The sequence below is a fragment of the Phodopus roborovskii genome, unplaced genomic scaffold (genome assembly GCF_943737965.1).
Source record: "Phodopus roborovskii unplaced genomic scaffold, PHOROB, whole genome shotgun sequence".
NCBI classification, from domain to species: Eukaryota; Metazoa; Chordata; class Mammalia; order Rodentia; family Cricetidae; genus Phodopus; species Phodopus roborovskii.
In genome coordinates, this window is record NW_026125680.1 from 1,624,388 (window position 1) to 1,648,554 (window position 24,167).

The window sequence follows — 24,167 nt, forward strand, 5'->3', positions numbered from 1 at the left end:
AATAATCGCTTCCAGCACCTGTTAAAGTAGTTATTGAAGTAAGAACGATATGGTACACAGGTTGTTTTACCAGGACAGGAATTACCTATGACCTCTTTTTAAATATGCAGATTTTTAGAATTCACTCCTAACTTGCTGCCAGAATTTCTGGAGACAGAGTCTAGGAACCTGTGCTTCTTGTAAGAATTCTAGCAGACTATGACTCAACTGGAGTTAAAGGACCATTAGTTACCAAACTAATCTTACCTGTGTTATGCAATCTCTGTTGTAGACTGATGGACCTACCTGCCTAGTGGTACTTTGGCCTGGACATTACCACTCTCTACAAAAGCAATCTACTTTTAAAAATTAAAGTGCCCCAGACGAATCCTTCTCTGGCAGACTTCCTGCTTCCTGTCCCTAGCCAAATAGTATCATTGCCAATATGAGCAATCTGTTATGAGAGTCAACAATAAATGACTATAATTTTCAAAAGCACTACTCATTGCTAACATGCAGTAATCATATCTAAAGTATGAGGCATAACTAATTTTTATTGTTATTGTGTTCTGTATGGACTTTAATCCATATGAGGCAGGTGCTAAACTCCTACTACCCCTTTGTAAATGGGAAAAGCAAGTTACAGAAAGACTAAGCCAGTGACCTAAGGTCAAAAAGACAGTAAATGACACAGTGAATATCAGAATCCAGACACTGTGACTCCAGAACCCCGGCTATTATCTAGTACACTACAGTGGTTCACTAAATGACTGCCCTATGCCTATTACTACTAATTTAAGCTATCTACAGTGCTATTAATATTTATTTCATATATGGTCTTTATTATCTCATTAGAGTGAATGCATTTATCACGGAAACACTTGTGCTCCCATGTCTTAAATCTCCAGCCACAGGGTCTAGCATGAAAGCCTGCAGGAAACCAACAATTGGGAGAAGGGTCTATTCTCTTTCTTTGTGCTTAGGGTTCAGCTTTCTAATCAAACTGTATGAACAAAGTACATCTTAACCATAAATCCTATCTATATTTACCTCAATAACATTTAAAAAGTATCTAAAAGTTGAAGGCCCATCCATTAGGTTAGTTTTCCAAAGGAGCCTCTTCCTCCTGTATGTTTAGACAAAATATCTAATTCCCCAGAAAGAGGATGGAGTTCAGTGACCCGAGACAGACAGAATTTCTTAGCTGTTATGCCTGGCCAGATATCCAACTTTAAAAATCAACTCTTTCATCTTTTAGATCAAGTGTAGTCTAAAATAACCAATTTTGGCCTGGGGAGGTGGCTCATTTGCTGTGTAAACATGAGGATCTGAGTTGGAAATAGCAGCATCCATTTTAAACATTGGGCATAGCTGCTGGTATGTGTAACCCCACACATCAGCAGGGACAGTGGGGTCACCTGCTTCCCACCAGCCTCACTTCAGGTTCAGTGGTGACACTTTGCAAAGGAATAAGGCAGAGATTTGACAGAGTAAACCTCCCCCAACTTCATCCTGTAACCTCCCAGCACATGCATACATACACACTATAACCAATCTGAAGAATTTTGATACACGTAACAATATTATAAACCTTGAAAACATGATGCTAAATAAAATAAGCCAAACTCAATGAGACAACATTGCATGATTCCATTATATGAGATAACCTAGAACAGACAAATATACAGAGCAGAACAAAGAATAGTGGATGGCAGGGGGAAGGGATAAGAGATCAAGACAGAGTTTGGTGAGGTACAGTTTCCACTGAGGATGATGAACAAGTTGTAGAAGTAGATACTGATAGTGCTCTTAAAACAGAAACTGTATTGGCTGGAACAGTCAATTTCATGTTATGTGTATTTTGCCATAAGTTTTCCAAACCTCGTAACCTATTCCAATCCCCATGGACACAGTGCTTACCAGGGTATCATCATTCTGGTCTCCAAACATTTCTTTAAAAATCTTGCCAGGATCAGGAATTGGAGGAAATATAATGATCTTGAGCCTTTAAGAGGACAGAAAAAATTTTTGATGAAACCTTCCAGTGCAGAGGAGTCTATCACATAAAGACAGCTATATTAAAAATAGGCATGCAAAAGTCACAGTACACAAGTCACTTTTAGTAAGTAGCCTTTGGTAATGAGGGAATTGTGAAAAACAGGTTTAAGTGGCTATGGAAAATCAGTGTCCTCAGAGTGCCAACTCTGGATTAAAAAAAATATAGGGTACCAAGTTAAATTACTCATATCACTTGAAGAATAATGGGGGCTGGGCATGGGGGTACATATCTTTAACCCCAGCACTCAGGAGGCAAAAGTGAGTGGATCTCTTTGAGTTCAAGGCCAGCCTGGTCTACACAGCAAATTCCAGGCCAGCCATGGCTACACTGTGAGTCCCTGTCTCAAAAAAAGGGGGGCATAATTTTAGCAGAAAAGAAAGCTTGCTTTTTATAATTTTGAGAACACACACACACGCACAGAAGTATAATCTCAGCTACTCAGGAGCTTGAGGCAGGAGAGTTGCAAGTTCAAAGCTGCCTGAGCTATAGAATAAGTTTAAGGCCAGCCTAAGTCCCTTAGAGCCTGTCTTAAACAGTAAGAAGTAGGTTGGGGGATATAGTTTAGTGGTTATAGTGCTTGCCTATAGCATGAGCAAGAGCTCAGTTTCAATGCTCAGCACTGCCCCCCCCCCCGCCCAATCTCATTTTTGTTGGTATTGTTTTTATTTGGTTGGTCAGATTTTGTGTTTAAACAGCATCACATGTTGCTCAAGCTGTCCACAAACTTGATATACAGCTAAGGATGGCTTTGAATGCCTGCTTCTTTTGCCTTGTACCTCAAGTCCTAGGAATACAAGCATGCACCATGTCACACAGCCAAAATCTGATCATGTTTTCATTTTTTATTGCTGCTCTCACAATTTTCAATCCTAATGACATACATGCCAGACAAATTACCTGCTGCCTAGCCACATCTTCAGCCCCCTCCTCTCCTCTCTTTCTTGTGGGCCTGCCCCACCTCTCAGGGTGTGTCTCCAGGTGTACCCCATGATTCAGTCTTATGTCCACCCATGTCTCTATCTAAGCACGTGCTTTAATCATTTTAAACCTATTCCGCAGCATGGCTCCCCAAATGTTATCTCTATCTTACAGCACCTCCTTAAACTCAAGGTCCATGTATACAATTGCCTACTGTACAAATCTACGTGGATACTTACTAGGCATCTCTAACAAAGGATAACAAATGAAACCCTCTCCTTTCTCTCAAAGATAGCTGTCCTCATAGTTTTTCCCATCTCAGGAAATGCCACTGACAGTCAGCTGTTCAAGGTCAAACTCTGGAATGTTCAATTTCCCTCATGCCTTCCTAAGTTATTAGCCATCAGCAAGCCTTGTTAACGTGGGCTGTCAAAATATACCCCACATTTATCTAACCACTTCTTCCTTCCTCTGTGCCTAACCCTCTAGCACAGTTTGCTTTCAATAGGTGTGGTGTTAAATGTCTTTAATTCCAGCACACAGGAGGAGAGACAAATGGATCTCTTTAAGTCCGAGGCTGGCCTGATCTACATAAAGAATTCCAGGCCAAGCTAGGCAACATACTGAGACCCTGTCTCTAAATAAACAAATTTAGGAAAACAAGCAAAAAATACAGACTGCTCTTTCATGATTCCTTCTGAACCTTAATGCCTTCTATGTAACAAACCTGCTGTCTATTCTTGCTCAAAAGAAGGTGTTTAATAGTGACATGATCCTACATGTAACAGCATAGCAGACCACCCAAACCATCTGCTTAGGGTATTCCAAGGTCTCTTATCATGATTCCATCTGCCAGCTTCATATCTGGCCACTCTGCCTCACCCTGTCTCTCCCAGCCACACAGGGCAGGCTCATTTCAGCCCCTGAGCCTTGGTACTTGCTTTTCCCTTGGTCTGGACAAGTATTGGAATGGCCCATGCCTTTATTTTGTGAGTCTCTCATCAATAATCATCTTCTTGAAAGGACTTCCCTGACAACCTTATGTGAAATCAGTGTCCTATCATTGCGTATTTCGACCTCTGCCAACCTGACTTCCTACTACATATGTGTACTACCCCCTCTAAAAATATAGATAGGGTCTGTGTTCTATTCACTGCCATAAGCCATTGGCATGTCACTTTGAATAGCATACAAATAGATATGTAACATATAATGGTGAAATAATGCTAAAGCATTGGTTCTGCGCCCAGATCAATACTTTCATTCCAGTCTTGAGTTCAATGTGTAGCTGAAAATAGTTAAATTCCTGCTTCTCCCCACGCTCAGCAATAAAAGCACTCTTAAGGAATTATTATCATGTATTAGAGATAATCTGCCAGAGTTCTCTTTCCTGTGGCATCAAGTCACATTAACACTAACAAAGTCATTTTATTAGCAAGAGACTTCATGTATTTTCTTTGTTGGTGCTGGAAATTAAACCAGATTCAAGCATGCTAACTACGTGTCCACATCACTGAGCTCTACTTCCAGACCCAATTTCTTTTTGTTAATTGTGCATGAGGCTTAGGAGGAGCACACATGTTCACACATGGGTGAGCATGCCACTGTGCACATATAAAGGTCAGAAGACACCACCTTGGAAATGGTTCTTTCCTTAAATATTTACATATATTCTAGGGGGTTACACTTACATCACCAACATTATTTGGTAAATGCCTTCACCCAATGAAATGTCTTGCTAGCCCTCTTACTCCCCTATTTCTAAAAGCTCATTCCAAAAGTTGCCAACTAACTGCGGATAAATCAGGCATGGAAAGAGTCAGTGATCACAGCACAGGGTCTATTTAGCAATGTTAAACATCTACACAAGGAGCCATGCCAGAGCAGTGCAGTGGGAAATGCACTTGTTGCTTCTTTTACTACAAAACAGGTACCATGATTTGCCTGTCATTACCCCAGCATGAAGGGTGATAAGCATAGTATCCAGTAGGAACTGTAAATCTGCATGGACAGGTGGCTTACCTTTTCAGGTAAAGAAGAAGGACAATGACTGCACCTGCAACAATGACTGGAATGATGAGTAACATGGTTATGTAGAATGTGGTGTTCGGCTCCTTACCTACAGAATAGAAAGCAAGCATGAAGACATGAGAACTACCAATTCGTTATTGTAATGAACCAGGTGACAATTCTATTTGCTAGTGAGATCGCAGGTATTTCTTCCCTATGCCTCAACCATTTCCCCCAAACTCTTCAATTATTGTATAATAGTTTGAAACATTATCCTGCTCTGGTGCCTGAGCTTTCTAGATGAGTAAATACCTTAAGGATTTTTTGCAACAAGGGAATCTTAACTTGTTTTAGACAGTATTCAATAAAAAATTCTGTATCTGTTAACAATGGCTATTCTTTCTTTTCTTTTGGTTTTTCAAGACAGGCTTTCTCTGTATAGCGTGGGAGCCTGTACTGGAATTCAGTCTTTAGATCAGGCTGGCCTCGAAATCAATGAGATCCACCAGCATCTGACTCCCAAGTGCTGGGGTTAGAGGCATGCACCACCTGGCGGTTCTTAACCTTTCTAATGCTGCAACTCTTTAATAAAGTTCATCATGTTGTGATGACCCTCAACCATAATTTTTTGTTTGTTTTTTGAGACAGTGTTTCTCTGTGTAACAGTTCTCGCTGTCCTGGAACTCACTCTGTAGACCAGGCTAGCCTGGAACTCACAGAGATCTGCCTGCCTCTGCCTCCCAGTGCTGGGATTAAAGGTGTGTGCCACCACCCACCAGCTGGACTGCCCACCTTTCTTAACTGTTTACTTAAAGACTTACTATCATACTTTCTTACTGTCCACTACAGAATACTTAAATCCTAACAATGGCCACCATTGTGATTCTTAAAGAGTGCCTCCCCTATAAGTCTGGTACCTTATTGGGTGCTCTGACATGCTTATCTCTGAGTTGTTCCATCTGTTGGATGATATTCTGTCAGATCCATGTAGGAGATAAGGTCCAGGCAGGCTTCAAATACAGATCTATCCAATTCCAAACTCTGTTTTTCTACACCTAACATATGGACGGCTATTTATCTATGTCTACATTCATCTTTCACATGGGCATGGCGATGTAGAAAGCATCATGAGGACCTAACGTCCTTGTTTTAGGGAACTTCTAAAATGATCCCAAAAAAATCCCTGCCTCCCAATGATCATACCTTTGTATAATTCCCCTTCTTGACATGGGCTGCACTAATTGACTTGCTTCTAAATAACAGAACAGCACTAGTGCTGATCTCTTCTTTCCAAGATCAGTGATGGTGGACCACTGTTTTCACAAGCCTGTTCTCTTACATATCCTTTCTTGCTAGGATTGCTCACTTGGGGAAGCTGATTTCTGTGCCAGAAGAGAGCCCAGCAGAGAGGCCTAAGGGGACAGGGAACTTAAAAATACATTTCTATTAGTTTCCCACTGTAACAGATTACAACAAAAAGAAGCAAAACTTTTCTCTCACAGTCCTAGAGGTAAAAAGTTCAAAATCAAGATACTGGTAAGGCCATGCTTCTTCTGAAGGCTCCCACTTTTTTCCAGCTTCTGGTAGCTCCCACAATCTTTGGAGTTTCTTGGTTGTGGCTACATTACTCCAGTATCTTCCCTCATCTTCACGAGATTCCTGCCCCCCCACCAGTGTCTCTCGGTGCTATCTCTTCTTTTCTTTTCGCCTTCAGAGTGTCTAGACATGAACACTCCCGCCTCTGTCAAGCCTTTGGATGAGATTACAGTCCTGCTTGCAGTTCTAATGCAACCTTGTGATGCCTCTAGCTAAACTACACTAATCTCCTAACCTGTAGAAACTGGGATGTGACAGGTGTTTTCTATTATAAGCTATTAAATTTCCGCATTACTTGTTTTGTTTTCCTGTTTGTTTGTTTTATTATTGAGAGAGTGTCACACTGTTGCTCAGGCTGATTTATGATTCACCTTTTGGCCATGTCTGGCCTCAAACTTTGCCAATCTTCTTGCCTCAACCTCCTGAGTACTGGAATTACAAGTATTAGCCACGAATCCTTATCAATGTTGGTGTACTTTCTTTTGCAACAACAGATAACATCTAATTACATTTTTCAAAAACCCATTTCTCTGACTCTTAACTGCTGCTTAAAATGTCTAGGGAGGAGGAACTGGGGTAAGTAGTAAAATTTAAAAACAAAATAAATTAAAAAGGCTCATGTTTGTTCTATATTGCCCCTAGTGGCTACCAAAAGAAAAGCCAATTGCCTCCTCTATTTAGCTGTGCTTTACATATAAGAATTCAACAGTTATGTCTTCTCAAGGTTACTTCTTGTACAGCTCCTTATCAATTGTGGAGTTCTCCAACATCCTCATTACCATTTGAATGACAGATTCCAGTCAGTCATTGCATCTCCTACAATGTGATCTTCCACACACAGTTTGGGAAATATGCTTCTACATACTCTCTCTCTCTGTGTCTCTATCTCTGTCTTTGTCTCTCTCTCTCTGTGTGTGTGTGTGTGCGTGTGTGTGTGTTTGCATGTCAGGTGCAAACGTTTGAGTAAGTAGGAATCAGAGTTAATGGCACATGTTTCCTTCTATTTCTTTCTACATTATGTTTAAAGTCTGAGTCCCTCACTAAACCTGGAGCTGGCCAATTCAGCTAGATTAGCTAGCCAGTAAGACCAAGATATCCTCCTGTCCCTACCTCCTCTGAGTACTGGGATTACACGCGTGTGCCCCCATACTAAGCTTTTCATAAGTGGGTGCTAGGGTCTGAACTTAGGTCCTCATGCTTACATGGCAAGTACTTTACCAAATGAGATATGTCCTCAGCCCTACTTTATACTTCTGATGGGGATGGACCACTGATGCTTCACCCTGCAGCACTATCTTGACCAGTGAGCTGTACCAGTCTGCTATCCAAGACTGTGCATACATTTTCTCTGGCACCCAACTCCACAATTCAAACATGTCTTTCTCATCCTTTATCTGAACAAGCCTGCTCAGCATAACCACTAACAAGGTTTATCTTCATCTCTATTAAATACCAACAAGCTCATTGTTACCTTCCTGAGTCTATCAAGTAGCATACAGTACAGTCCTCTGGCATGGTACAATCTGTGTTTTTGTTCGGCTTGCTCATAAAGATGGGGATGGGGCAGAAGTGAGGACGGTTTGTTGTCCATTAACCCTGGGTGATTTTATAGCCATTAAATGGAAAAGAAATGTGTATTTTAAATGCTCTCTGGCATCCAGAAAGAACGGAAGCCCCTTTCCCAATTGATTTTGTTTCAACTTAGTTTCCAGCCATCAGTGTTTCATATTGAAATGACAACATGTTCTCTCTCTTACCTATACTCAGTGCTTCGCTCCAATTACTCCACAGGTGATTGTCATCAAAGCATAACTTGTTTGTTTTGACTCTTACTCTGACTGTGTAGACAGCAGTGTCAGGCAGAACACCAGGGAGCATGAAACAACTTATACCCTTTGATATAAAGTAGAAATGCACAAAAATATTATCAGTTTATTCCCTTTAAGCTCGGCTATTGAAGTACACTACAATTATTTGCCAAACTCTATATGTGATTAAGGCTTGGATTACAATTCAGATTATCTGACTTTGAATCCTGGAAAACATTGGCAACAACTCACAGAACAAAACAGTTTGCTTTTCATTAAGCATTTCAAATTTACACTTTGTGTCTGAGCCCAAATAACAAAAGCTGAATTTACTGACCTCCATGTTTCTATCAGATTCTGGAATCTGGCACTTTTCCTCTTCAACCTTGAAAAAAATGAGTTTCAAAAGAATTATTTAAATGTTTTATGTATTTTAGCCACTTCTAACACGTTTTCCTTGCATCCTATTAGAAGAACATGTGGGCTGGAGAGATGGCTCAGCAGCTAAGAGCACTTGCTGCTCTTCCAGAGGACCAAAGTTTGATTCCCAGCAACCATGTTAGACAGGTCACAACAGCCTATAACTCCAGTTCCAGGAAATTTAACACCCCTGGCTTCCTCTGGTACCTTCAGTTATATGCACATACCGTACAGAGACACACGTACCACACACAAATAATACAATAAATGATATGAAACTTAAAAATCAAGCCTGATGGTGATGGTGCACACCTTTAATCCCAGCACGTGGGAGGCAGAGGCAGAAGCAAAAGCCGTCAGGTCTTTCTGGGTTGGAGGACAGCCTGGTCTACAGAGCAAGTGCCAGGACAGGCTCCAACACTATGGACAGAAATCTTGTCTCAAAAAACAAAAAACTTAAAGAAATAAAAAGAGAAATGTGTACAGGAGGAAAATTTCCCTCTTTTTATTAAGTGGAACTGTGTATATTACATGTCCCTGGGAATAAAAAATTCTTTCCCCCTACCTCACACTATTCATAAGACCAGCTTCAAGTGTGCTGCACATGTAAATATGGAAAGGAAAATAAATGAACAAAGGGACTGAATAGATGGATCTATGCTTGTGTTCACCATGCAAACATAGACACTCGAGTTCAGATCAGTAAAGCAAATGTAACCCTGGGTGGGTGAGTGTGGCATCCACCTATATTTCCTGCTCTAGAAAGATGGAGACAAGAGGATTGCCCATAGCAATCTGGAGACTAGCTTTATCAGTGAGATCTAAGTTTGACTGAGAGATCATATATTTTTCAATTAATAAAGTGGATGCATGGTAAAGGGTGATTCCCAAAGTCAACCTCGGGCCTCCACACATGCAAACACACACCCACACCACACAAAAATGAATGGAAAAAATGCACAGATATAAACACATAAAAATATAGCAAATCATCAGATGAAGCATCGACATAACTCTGAAAGAGGAAAAACATGTTAAGCAGCACCCATGTACCATGAATAAACATATTCTAAAGTGTTAAAATTGAAAACCACAACCTATTAAAGAGAAAAAACTGACAATGTAGAGAAGAAAACATATTATGTAATCTCTAACAAAGGCTGTGAATACATTTGTCCTCTACATATTAATGAAAGACAGCTCAATAGAATTGGAGTATGACCTGAAGAGGCAATTCATAAGAAGATATACACATGGACAATAAATATGAAAAGTTCTTGACTTCACTGGTCATCACGGAAGAGTAAAGGAAATAGAAATAACAATATACACACCTACCAGATAATAATATCAAGTGCTGATGCATCATGAGGTGCCTGCAACTCTCAATTGATGTTAAATGTGTAAATTGGCACAAACATTTAGAAAAATTGTTATTTTCTAGTAGAGACAATTATATGTAACCCTTTGGCATCTGCCCCCCCCAAAAAAAAACAGAGGCATGTGTAACGAGTACAGTTTTTCGGCCTGCTGCCTGGTCTTGTCCTGCTGCCGAGCCGCCAAATGACATCTCCCATCAGGCATGCCCACAGAGAATTATGCACTTGTGCACCAGGAGACAGGTGTGCAAATGTTTTAATTTTTTTAAATGTGTATATATGTGCACCATGCATGGGCAAGTGCCAGCAGAAGTCGGAAGAGCGTGTTGGATTCTCTAGAAGTTTTGACAGTTCTGACTCCTATCACGTGGGTGCTGGGAATTGAACACAAGTCGGTGGGCTTAATCACTGACCCATTTCTTTAGCCCTCCATTCCAATTTTTAAAGAGAGACTAGTCTCTCTTGTTGTTAACCTAAGATATAAACTTGAATTTTCAAAAAGTCAAAAAAAAATCAAGCATAAAAATCTGTTGCTTGGTCTTAATAGTCAAGCTTCTATCAAAACTAAAAATTTTTAATGATTTCGTTTTATTTTGTGTGTGTTGGTGTTTTTGCTTACATGTGTGTCTATGTAAGGATATTGGCTCTCCTGGAACTGGAGTTAGAGATAATTATAAGATGTGGGTTCTTGGAATGGAACCTCGGACCTGTGGAAGAGTGTCCAGTACTCTTAACCACTGAGCCATCTCTTAAGTTTTTGTCAAAAAAAAAAAAAAAAACCCAAACTTTTAAACATGAAGCAATGACCACAACATACCACTATTAATTTTAACACTTGATGCCATTTACTCCATAGTTCACAGCAGCCTTTGTGAAGAGCTAAAAGGCCAACTGAATGGGACAAGACAATCATTTCAGTAGTTCATACATAGGCAGATAAAAAGCAGGTGGCCTAGTATCCTATTTCTGGAACCACTGGCCTTCTGGGAAATCACAAGTGTCAAGTGCCACTTGAGAAATCAAGCTGTAGACTGATGTCACTTCTTTTTCCTGGACCATTTTCCAAACATACGAATGCCAAAGTTAGCAAATCACTGTGTAGATTAAGTCTAGGCTCTTGTTCCACTGTAAATCTTCATGTATGGTTGAGCAGCTGCTGATACCTCTGAGAGCAGGAAAATGAGGGCACAGAGCACTAAGTAGACAGTTTTCAGGGAAGGGGTAGGTATAAAAATATAATTAATATCTTATCTCTGAAAATAACCCCCCCATATGATGGTAGGAGTTCATGGTCCAGTTTACCCATTCCCCTGACCAGCAAATCCAACAAACAACTCCTCAAATAGTCTTTCAGAAAGGAAAAGAACGGTCTAATCAGCAAGGCTCAAATTAGCACACAAAGAGCTGATGACATTTTAGGGAGGAAGCAGCTGGTGAACATCTGCTTGAAGAAAGCATTAAACTCAAGCACATAAACAGAGTAATTGCAAATAGACTGTAGTCCGAATGTATATAAGATCCATGGTGTACATGTTTTCTTTAGTTCAGAACCAAAATACATATATATTAACTCAACAATACTTTAATTAGTGACTGTTAAGGACTAATGATTGAACCTAGGGCCTCAAGCATGCCAGGCAAGGATATTGAGCTATATTGAGCTACAGACTTAGCCCTTATTTAATAATGATTTGTACACAGTATTGTGTCAAGTAATCTTGATCTGAGTTGAAGACACAGAGACTGGCCTCTGAGGTCACACTGACTTATAATCTGTGTGAAAGTTACTTAATCTTTCCTCAGCCTTAGTTTCTCGAAACAGTGGGTTCCAGTAACACTATTTTCATGGGTTATTATGAGCCCTTAGGTTAGTATCTTTGTAGCATATTCCAGACAGTTGATAAATGGTAGTTATTACTGGCAAGTATTGAGGTGGTCTACAGTAGTTAAAGACACAAACTTGGGGTTAAGACTGGCTTCAAGCTTTTTCCGTTTTTATTTTACAAATGAGCATTTTGCCTGCGTGTATGCTACACGGTGCCCGCAGAGGCCAGGAGATGGCATTGAATCTCTGGAACTGGAGTTACAGCCAGTCTTGAGCCACCATGTGGGTACTGAGAATCAAACCCACACCTTCTAGAAAAGCAGCCAGTGTTCCTAGCCACTGGACCATCATCTCTCTAGCCCCTTCTGCTTAAATCATGATACTATCTTTTACTAGAAATATGGTCTTAAGAGTAACTAAACTTTCCCGGTGTAAAACAGGGATGAAATTACGGGACCTGCTAAATAGTCGCCATTTGGTGCATATAAGTTATTGTTAGTACCAAGAACAGAACTAAGTCCACACTACTTGATGTCAAAGGAGAGCAGAGGCACAGAGTGATCAGGGCAAAACTGAGAAGCTAAATGAGTTAGGAGAAGCAGAACATGTCTCAGCATTTCACAGAAGCACCAGGAGAGAGTAAAGGCTGAGTGATCAAAACGCTCACTTTGCTATCAATTTAAATGCCACCCCAACAGAAATGATTTCTTTTTGCATGGGGAGACTATGCTTTCCAACACGACCAATGACTATAATATCACTACACAGTTGCATCTGCAAACAGCCTTTTGTCAAGTTAGAGAATGTCAACCCTGACTTATTTTAGTAAGCATTTAGAGAGTTCCATAATGAGCTAAAATGACTGAACCCATGTGCAAGATACCAGGCTCCTTTAAAAGCCAATGGAACTCATTTTAATATAGAACTTCTAAAATACAAATGCATAAATGACCCAGGCAGGTAGCAAACAAGAGAGTGAATGATACACTCTTTGTGGTCCTGAGGTGCCACCTTATGGAAATACACACCTAGAATGGTGTGATTTTAAATCTGAACCCCCCCAACAAAAAATGTTTTGCAGATATCATATTTAGTGCATGTGTGCACATGTGCATGTAGGTATATGATTGTTATGGCACACATGTGGCAGTCAGAGGAAAACTTTGCAGGAGTTGGGTCCCACCTATGTGGGTCCCAAAGACTGAACACAGGTCATCAGGCTTAGAGGCAAACCACTAAGTTATCAACCTCCCCCCTCCAACTAAAATTTAATAAGCAAAGAAACAAAATCCACAAGAATCTATAAAACTTTAAATCAAACAATGGGACTGATGCCCTAAGGTTACACCATATTCTGGTGAAGGCCCCACAGAGACTTCTAATTTGCATGCCTTACATTGGTTTTTGGACAGCAGACATATGTGTAATCCAACAAACATTGACTATTCCAATTGGATTATATTATTGCCATAAATCCAAAAAAAAAATAATGTCTCTTACAAAGCCTCTTCCCACCTGCATGATTTCAAATCTGCCCATTACTTAGACATCTTTCCTTTCCTATTTTGTCCACCTGCTCCCTCTGTTTTCAAATACATCAAGCTCATTCCTGACTCCTTTTTTTTTAAAAAAAAAATCTGCTGTCCCTTCTAACCCCAATTGCTCATATAGCTAGTTCTTGCTAAACATTCTACTCTCATCTCAAATGTCACTATTTTATGGGACTTCTCCACCTAATATTTCCTCAGGTACTTTTAGTCATTCTAACTACTAGCCCATTTGATTTTCTTCATAACACTCACATTGTGAAATAAGTTTACTAATTCATATACTTATTTTCCAATCAGCAATCTCCGTGAAGAAGAAAGAGAGAGAGATGTTTGTCAGCTGTCACTTTCACTGTCTAATAACTGTAGCAAGCAAAAATGTCTGCTACATGGCAGCCAATAGCAATGTTTTAAGCACCCTAAACCCTGTAGCCAAGATTACTATAAACCTTCAAAACTTGCCACATGCCTTATTTTTAAATTTTTATTATCAGCACTATCTGCAGGTTAATGTTAAGAGATACATTTCATTATTATTTTAAGAAAAGAAAACATTTCATGAAAAAACTACCATCTAAGAACACTTACGGAGAAAGGACCATGTAGTTCAGTTGGACTGCTATTGACTTCTACTTCAGAAGTTAAGCATCTGCTACTAAAATTCTGTGGATTCTTCCACAGCACAAATAAGGCATCATTTTTGAAGAAAAGATGTTTAATATGTGGAGGACCAGGTTTCACTGAAAGATAGAAGAAAGAAAATTAGTTTCTACAAGTTTATTTAATTATATGTATATAAGATGTGATTATATATGTAAACTGGATAATGAAGGTTCACAAAGTGAAATCAAAATAGGTCTGATGGCTTTTAATGACTTCACATGATCTGATATAGAGTTTGAGAATTTCTGATTAGCCACAATTAGCAGAGGAAGTGTATTTCAAACTGCCCAGTAAAATGGATTTAAGGAGAGCCTTTGGGGTTATCTGGTAATTGACATGAACTCTGATCTGAGTCTAGTCAGAAAATGGTCAAGGTAGAGTCAGGACACACAGAATAAAGAAAAGGAGTTCTTAGATATAGATGTGCTTCTACCACATGGGCAGGAAAATACTGGGTACAAGAGACTTCTCTAGCTCTCCCTCACTGATACCAATCCAAGAGCACAAGTTAAAAAATAGCCTGCTTTCCATTACAGGCTGTCACATGGCTGCACATTGAGAACATTTTGTTAAGTGAAACAAGCCAATCTAAAAATGACAAGTGTTGTGACTCTATGTGAAATGCTAAAGTAGCCATAGTCAATGAAACAGATGCAGAATGGTGCTGCCAAGAGCTGTGGGGAAGCAGAATTAATGTCTAACAGATATAATTTCACTTTTACATAATGAAAAACTTATAGATGCTGGGCAGTGGTGGCACACACCTTTAATCCCAGCACTTGGGAGGCAGGGACAGGCGAATGATTTGGAGGCCAGCCTGGTCTACAGAGTGACTTCCAGTATAGCCAGGGCTACACAGAAAAATCCTGCCGCAAAATGAAAAAGGAAGAGAGAGAGAGAGAGAGAGAGAGAGAGAGAGAGAGAGAGAGAGAGAGAGAGAGAGAGAGAAATCTCTTGTAGTGGTCTGTTGTACAACAACATGAATATACTTAACACTACTGTGTGTGTAAGACAATGATGGCAAACTAAGAATTGTATGATTACAATCCCAATTAAGAATAAAATAGTTTGAAAGCATTAGCCAGGTCAGATTACTTTCTCAGGAGTGAGCTATACTTAAGAACAAGGAACTGAAAATAATGGGTAATTAACAGAAAACACAGAGGCTAACTTCTTGTCAAGAATAATTATTCTTTATGTCACCATTAATTCCAGAAAGAACAGTAAAATAAACCTTAAAACCCTACCTAAAACAGTCTGCCAAACAAGTAAGAGGAAAAGGGAGGGCTTCACTTCAGCCAACCCCAAGTGATAAATGATTGTGACCTCACTCTCTTGGCCTACAAACTAAGTTGCCTTTGGTCCCCTGCTACAATTGACTTCCAAGAATATCTGGAGGAGTGGTAGTGTTCTGCTTACAGATTTAGATAAGCCTTTTCTCAAATGATGCCTCTTTGTTCTATTAATCATCCACTTGTCATTTAGCCAGAATCTGAGCCCCCCCATAGGTTACTGCAATAAGCAAAGCAATATACTGCCATGATTTTACTTTGGAGATTTACAAAATGCATTTAGATGCCTCATGTCCTTTGACTCTTATGATAATTCTTTAAGGTCAAAGGATATATATATATATATATATATATATATATATATATATATATATATATATCAAATAAGGAAACACTCAAAAAAGGGGGGTCTATATGCCTTTACAAGAGTAGATGCTAGGCACTCAACCAAATATTTGTGGTTCAAGTCTTGTACTAGTTAATTTTTTTGTCAAGCTGAAACAAACTGAAGTCACACAGAAAGAAGGACCCTCAACTGAGGAACTGTCTGTACCAGACAGACCTGCAGGCACGTCTCTAGGGCACTTTGTTGATTGGTGATTGATGTGGCAGGACCTCACTCAGAGAGGCAGCCCACTCTGAGTAGGCTGAGCAAGCCAAAGAAAGCAAGCCAGTAATCAGCCTCCATCCATGGTCTCTGCTTCAGTTTCCTCCTCCAGTGTCCTGCCTTGAGCTCCTGCCTCAGCCTCCTTCAATGGTGGTCTGTGACATGGAAATGTAAGACAAATAAACCTTTTCCTCCTCAAGTTAGTTTAAAAGAGAAGCAAAATACTACTGGCCTCTAACAAGCCAACACTTAGCCAGTATGGTTGTCCTAAATGTTGTGACTGATCAATACAAGTGCCATATGGAGTTAAATATTGTGAATATGGTGGTGAGTGTAAAGGGCAGTGGTAGAGCATTATTTAGAATTCACAAATTCCTGAACTCAACCCCCAAGGATATTGTATCCCATCAAACTTTTCTAGCCAAAAGAAGACTACTATATGATCAGATGAGCATCTCTTCCAGGGTATCAAAGTGAAACAAGATCTTTGAGTCAGATATCCCAGATTCTAATCTTGGCTGTACGACTGATTTCCCTAAGTCTTTGCCTGCTTTTAAGTCAACACGAAGAAGGCATGTGGTACTCGTGTTCCGGAAGTACCATTTCCAATTTGCTTCTGAAAGCATCTATCAAAGAAAAGTGTAGGCAAATGCAGTCTCTTGTTTGAGGAAGATCTTCAGACTGAAACTTACCATCTTCAATTATATGTTTTAACTATATGGCACAACCTTATCCATGCTTTCCAAGAGGGCTTCAAAAACTTACCACAGGAAGTTAAAGACACTATTTTGAAGGATGGCTTAATTTTCCCAGCATTATCCTTGACCATTATTTGAATGCTGTGCTGTTCAAAACTAGAATCTTCTTTAGTCAGTTTAAAAGAACAGCCAATGCGTTGACCTTCTCTATAGATGTTTTCACATTGAAGAATTTTCCCCAGGCTGCTGTACCTACAAAATAAAATGAGACAATGTTCTGTGTTATTTTGAACAAGGTCAAGAGACAAAAGTAGTCATTTTTAAAAACAAAGAAATGTCCATGGAAAGCAGTATATGCAATAGTCATGATAGATTTTAAAAAGCCTGATTTCTGATGTGGCTCATTTCATATTCTAGAAGAAAAGATTGTCCTTAGATGATGGGCACTGGTATTCACAATAGTCATGGGCACTGTCATCCCGACCTTCCTCTTCCATACGAGAGAAGAAGTTCTGAAGCCAGAATGAGAAATTTTACCTGTTCTGAAAATGCATGTATCCTGAACCCCAGTGGTTCCCTTCTGGTAAACTTTGCCTCTCCTTTCCTTGCTTTCTTAGATTGTACCCCTCTTTCTTCCCTGCTCACAGAGGTGGGAAGTCATAATGATATTCTTCTCTACTTCTGTTTTATGTGTGTATATATGTACCCACGTGTGTGTATACAAATGGACATGGAGGCAAGAGGGTAGTGTTAGCTGTTTTCCTCCATTGATCCTCCCGAACCAGGAGTATTGGTTACATTTACTGATCAGCAAGGCCCGGGGATCCTTCCATCTTCTCTACCTCAGTACTAGGATTAAAAGCATACACCACTGCACCCAGCCTTTTTTTTTAAATGTTGGTTCTAAGGATGTGAATGCAGACCCTAGTGCTTACAAGGTAAGCAGTATAAAGAAAAAAACATCTCCTCCGCCCTTCTGCTTCTCCACTTCCAATTTCCTTATCCACTTATTGTGTTTGTCACCCCCATCTTTCTACCTTAATGTATTTTCTGGGGAAACCCTAAACCTGACCATTCACCTCAGAATTCTTCTAAGATTCAGTGGGGGGGTTGTTATTGTTGTTTGTTTGTTGTTTATTCCAGACAAGGTCTTGTTGTGTAGGTCAGGGTGACCTAGAATTCACCAGGGTTGCCTGGCAATCGAAGAGATCAACTTGCCTCTGTCTCCTGAGTGCTGGGATTAAAGACCTGCGCCACCAACTCTGCTCATCCCAGACTTTGATCATTCCACCTGAGTGTTTCATTCTTCCCTCTTGCCTCAGAGTCATTGTCTGAAGACACTATGTGTACCCTCTCCTCCACCAGACTGCCATCTTTACATTTCTACCATTCCGAGTTCATGTTCTCTATATTTCTTAGATACTTTGAAATGACCTGTTTTTTCCTGATTCTCTACAGCCTATCAACAAATTATGTTTGCCAATTTTCTCGGAGTCTCATCTTCTCTGATATTCCCACTGGCCACCCCCTAATTCATGATCTCACTGTTCAGACTTCATATTTGGTCTCCATGACCTTCATTATTAGTGCTCTCCCATTACTGCCAGATCAGCATTCGAGCACACAATGACTTTCTAAATGTCCACTCTCCCATCTGTCTTTCATAAGTGATACTGCTGGCATCCTAAATCCCATTTCCTCTCTACACATGCCTTCCCAAGTAACCATGGATAGAATGTCCTCATTACACACTCTCCCTGCCCCATTTCTCTTGAATCAGCTATCAGAGAACTCTGTGTTTTCAGAAACCGTACAAGACAGGGTCAAGTCTTACAATTGGAGTTGTACAAAGGTTTTATAGGAAAGGAAGATCATATTTTAAAAATGAGCAAAGAACAGAGAGTCTTAAATTCTTGACTTGCTACCTCAAAATTACCTGCAGTTTTTCCTGACTTAAGGAAACAAAACGCTGACAGAAATGCAAATCCTACTGCAAACCAGGGTTTTTATGAAAATGTAATATATTTACTCCTATAAATACTACAAAGAAATGTTTTGTTACAGAATATGTCTTTCAAGAGATAGTTCATCTCTTCATGTTGCTGTTGTTGTTGAGCCACAAGGTTATGAAGGCCAGACTCGCCTCAAACTCACTATGTAGTCAAAGATAAACTTGAACTACTAGGATCTTTCAGCCTCCATCTTCAAAGTGCTGAGATTATAAGTATGTGTCACCACAATCATCTAAAAGCACAAAACCTTTCCACTTAGTTGTAAGTCTCTACGGATCATAAAGGAAAACTTGCAAAAATTAAGTTGTGGTCATGAGTAGTTTTGGGATTAGACAGTCCTAGAATGTTTTCCAACTGAAACAGAAACTAAAGCTACTAATGACATTTTTCTTACATAACAAAAGCTAGTGATAAATGTGACTTTTAAAATATAATGAAACTCCTGCAATGCACAGTTTTTTAGGTTCATCTCTCATTTTGTCATCCCCCCCCCCGTACAACAGTTCATTGATACTAGTGTACTCTGATGATAAGTAATGTGGGGGAAAATATCCCTGAAATTCATCAAAATGGCTACACTGCAGTTGTTCAGGTCAGCTTGTGTTTGCTGATCAATAACACATCTGGACTCCCTTGCCTCAGGGATTTTGATTGAAAACAATCAATCTGAGGGAATGAAGGGGAGGAAGAGGCATGGGTGTGACGTCAATTCCATTATTAGAAGAAGAGAGAAGCATTGAGTGTTGACTGCACCTGCAAGGGAATGCAAATCACCAACAAATAGCAATATCTACAGCGCTCACAAACTGCCATGCTGACCATCAGTCACTGTTTCAAGCATTTTTCATATAACAGCCCTCAACAATCTTTGGAAGTGGTTATTATCACTATCCCCATTTTACAGATGATAAAACCAAGGCTCAGAGATAAGAAAGGCTCGTTGCAAGTAAGGATTTGAACACACACATAGTCTGCCACATTCTAGAATGAAGACGTTGTGGGATGGTGAGGGCAAAAGACATGGGACAACACTGTACAACAGAAGTGCATCATTCAATACAGAAGTCACATGTGACCTCGGGAACTGGCTAGTGAGATTGAGTCAGTGAGGTTTTCATTTCATTTGAATTAAATTGTAAGCAGCCTGGGGTGGTTTGAATGAGAATGGCCCCCATATGATCATATATTTGAATGCTATGTCCCCAGTTGGTGGAAAAGTTTGGGAAGGATTAGGAGGTGTGGCCTTGTTGGAAGAGGTGTATCATTGGGAGTGGATTTTGAAGTTTTGAACACCCATGCCATTCCAAGTTGGCTTTCTTTCTGTCTTGTAGTTGAGGATTAAAATGTAAGCTCTCAGTTACTGTTCCAACACAATGTCTGGCTGGCTACTGTCCCACCATGATAGTCATGGACTCTAACCTCTGGAACTGTTAGCCCCCAAATGAAACACTTTATTTTATAAGCTGTCTTGGTTATGGAGTCTTAGTACAGCAATAGGAAAGTAACTAAGACACAGTCATATATAGCTAGCATCTCCTCTATTGAACAGCCCAAGTACATACTACATGTACTATGGAAAGAGCCTCTACCAAATTACTAGCTCTAGAAATAAATTGACAAGAAGTAGTATCTTTTATACCTTACCATTGGGGTACCAGTGAACCACCACTTTCTGAATCACTTCTTGAGCCATGGCCAGTTATAGGCTGTGTCCTGTCAAAAGGCATCAACTTGGGGTTGAATGCCAACAGAAATAGTATCTGCTGTCAACCTTGACAAGAGCTGGCCTCATCCCAGAGAAGAAGAACCCTTTTCCAAATTAATCACAAGGAGACTGTCTTAGTTAGTTCTATTGCTGTGAAGAGACACCATGACCACAGCAACTGATATGTAAAATAAGAAAATAATAATAATAATAATAATAATAATAAATAAATAAATAGATAGATAAATAAATAAAGGAGAACATTTAACCCAGGCTACCTTACAGTTCAGAGGTTTAGTCAGTTATCATTATGGCAGGGCATGGTGGAGTGCAGGCAGACATGATGCTGGAAAAGGAGCTGGGAGTTCTACATCGTGATCAGCAGACAGCAGAGACAATGAGTGTAGCTTGAGCAAAGGAGACCTCAAAGCCTACCTCCATAGTGACATACTTCCCTCAAGAAGGCCACACCTAATCCAACAAAGCCACACCTCCTAATGGTGCCACACCCTATTTAGTGGGCATATTCTTTCAAACAGCCACAGGGACATTACATAACTTGCATTGAGTATTGGTTTTTGCTAGTATATCTCCAGGGCATGGGCACCTCCCTATTTTTCTCTTAGTAGATCCTCGAGGACTAGTTCACCCCTATTGTAATAGCTGGATTTCTTTCCTTCAGTCTGTCATGAATTGGGGTCATTTTAAGTCTCCCCTCAACCTTCTTTCTAGTCCCCTCCTATAGACATATTTCTAAAGGATTTGCCTGCGGTTTCAATCACTATAACTCTGGGGTTAATAGCATAACAAACACAGGGATCTACAAGTTTCTAAGGTATCTTTAAATCCTGCAGTAACAGCTCTCTATGGATTTCACTGCAGCACAGAGCCAAGAGCCTCCTAAAGGTTTAATTCTGTTTGTTTCCCTTCTAGCAAGCTTTGGGGAGCCAGATGTACTCAATCCTTCTTTTTTGCTCCTGGACTATAGAGATCTTGCATTGCTTATGCTTCTAAGTCCTCACCCTATTTCTGAATGTTCTCTAGCATTGGATCCTACCAAGAATTTCACAACTGATTTATGGAACACCTACCCAATGTGTCATGTACTGTGGAAAACACCACACAGCCTCTGCTCTCAAAGGAGTCTGCCGCCTGGAGAAAGGAACTACCACTAAGTAAACAGGAAATGACGATACACTGTGCAGAGCCCTATGACATGCAAAAGTACTATTGGGGACATGTCTCCAGACTTGAGAGGTCAAGGAAGATTTTCTAAAGAGGAAATTGCATCTTAGCTGAGCTGAGGACAAACAGGAGGCATTAGGTCAAAGGGGAAGGTGTAGACTGTTAGAGAAGGTAGAAAGTTCCCACTATTTGGTGCAAATACTCCACTATTCTGTGTATTGAAGACTCAGTGTAAAGACTGGAAATGAATTCAATGTAGGCTGTAAGAGGGACAGAGGTCTAAGGAGGGGGATGAGACAGACTAGACAGGCTGACAGTAGCCAGGGGCTTTGTCTGTCATGTTGAAGAGTATGGACTTTTCCAGACAGGTACAAGACAGCCACATGAGTCTTAAGAAAAGCTGATTCAATAAGTAGCAAAAACAAGCAAGTGAAACTGCAAAACCCTAATGAGAACCTTTACATGGAGATGGGGGTTTAGGGAAAACAAACCTATGGAATGGACCACATGATCTTTGTACCACTTGACTTTACCTGTGGTGTGTCTCAACCTTACCCTGCTGACCCTCCCACTCAATGAGGAGGAGAATGACTGCAACTCACCAGGGCATTTAGGGGATTCATTCAACAGTTCATGTGATTTGAGGAGGCCGACATACTGAGTCTGGTTTTTATAGATACATGGTAGCCCATAAATATGCATAATTTTATTTATCTTTTAAAAATAAATCTAAATGAAAATACCATATGGGGCTTTTGCATTGTTTCATGATCCATCCATGAGTGTTTTAATACAGTACAAATTTTTCCTTGATGTAATCAAACAAATGATCACTACAAGATGATTTTGTTTTTTTTTTTTTCCCTAAGGTCACATGCATGTTGGAAAAATGCTCTCAGACACAGCCACAATCTTGTAGTAAAAATAATAAAAAACCCAGAGACAAATATTAGGGTTCAAGCTGAAGATAAGTGAAGCAACATGGCTAGCCACTTGAGAGTGCTCACCTCTACCAGTGCTCAGACAGAAAGGGGATATATCAAACCTCAGATTGCCTCTCCAGACTGCACTGCTCCTCACCAAGTCTCAGACTACTATTTGAAACTGCATTGAGCTCCTTATATTCTTTCTAGTGCTGGTATCACTGGTGAGCTCTGTTACTCTTTTAGACTGATCCACTCTCATGTAGCCCTAGGTGGCCTTGAACTCACAGAGATCCATCTGTCTCTGTCTCCTGAGTCCTGGGATTAAAGGTGTATTTCACCACTGCCCAGCTCTATGGCTGTAGCTAGCTTTGCATTCTGATCTTTAGTGGCTTTATTAGATCATAAACAATATATCACCATACAATCTGATATTCCAGGACATATATCTGTAGAAGTCCTAGACAGGGTCCTACTCATGCATTTCCCCCAAAGCTGTTTAAGCAAACAAGTAATGAGAGCAAGGTCATGTAAAGACAGATTACCAAAGCTAGACTCCTTTTTTCATCCAGCTGTCACAGTGTCTCAGTATCTTTTCCCTGGTTAGATTTTTTTTTTCAACTTGACATAAACCTAGACATGTCTGAAAAGAAGGAACCTCAACTGAAGAATTCTTCCAATAGATTAATCTGTGGGCAAGGCTGGGAAGCATTTTCTTCATTAATGACTGGTGTGGGAGAGCCCAGCCCCTTGTGAGTGGCACCACCCCTGGGCAGGTGGTCCTAGCCTGTATAAGGAAACAAACTGAGTAAGCCAGGGGAGCAAGCAAGTAAGCAGCACTCCTCCATGCTCTCTACTTCAGTTCCTGTCTCCAGGTTCCTGCTTGAGTTCCATCCCTGACTTCCTTCAGTGGTGGAATATAAACTGTAGGCTAAAAAAATGTTCATCCCCTAGCTCCTTTTCATCAGTTTTATACAAAAATAGAAACCAAACTAATGCAATCCTCACAAATGATAAAGAGAAGAGGGTGGGTAGTAGACACAGTAAGGGAGTAAGGAGTAGATCCAGTGTTCTACAGTTAGCAGGGCTATTAGAGCCCATAACAGCTAATTATACATTTCAAATATAGAAAATGAATTTTAAGGCTTCCAGCATACAGAAATAACAATATTTGAGAAGATACATGGTAATTAGCATGACTTGATCACTGCATATAATATAGATATAGATGAGCCATATTATAATACAATATTCCACAAATACATACAAATATCAAATCAATGAAGTCTTCTAGGCCTTTATAAAAAGTAAATAAACCTGCTTTAAAGCATCCCCCACTTTCAGCCAGGCATGATGATACAGGAGTATTGCCACAGTTTGGGGCCAGCCTGGGATATGCAGCAAGTTCCAGGACAGCCTAAGCTACAATGTGAGATCTTATTTCCAAAACAAAGGAATGTAATATACATTATGTATGTATGCATGTATGTATATAAGTATGTGTATGTATGTGTACATATGTACTATATGGCTCTTAGGGG

The 24,167-nt window shown here is 40.0% G+C and overlaps 1 protein-coding gene across 1 annotated transcript in view; it reads right to left on the reverse strand.

Moving 5' to 3' along the window:
* The window catches only part of Il13ra1 (interleukin 13 receptor subunit alpha 1), a 62,600-nt gene that overhangs the window by 14,746 nt on the left and 23,687 nt on the right, over positions 1–24,167 (reverse strand). The window contains exons 5-10 of the mRNA XM_051178428.1: positions 16,869–17,053; positions 14,130–14,281; positions 8,708–8,755; positions 8,320–8,455; positions 4,979–5,075; positions 1,900–1,984 (exon numbers count right to left, since the gene is read on the reverse strand). Coding sequence (XP_051034385.1) covers positions 1,900–1,984; positions 4,979–5,075; positions 8,320–8,455; positions 8,708–8,755; positions 14,130–14,281; positions 16,869–17,053 — 703 coding nt within the window. The remainder of the gene's footprint in view (positions 1–1,899; positions 1,985–4,978; positions 5,076–8,319; positions 8,456–8,707; positions 8,756–14,129; positions 14,282–16,868; positions 17,054–24,167) is intronic.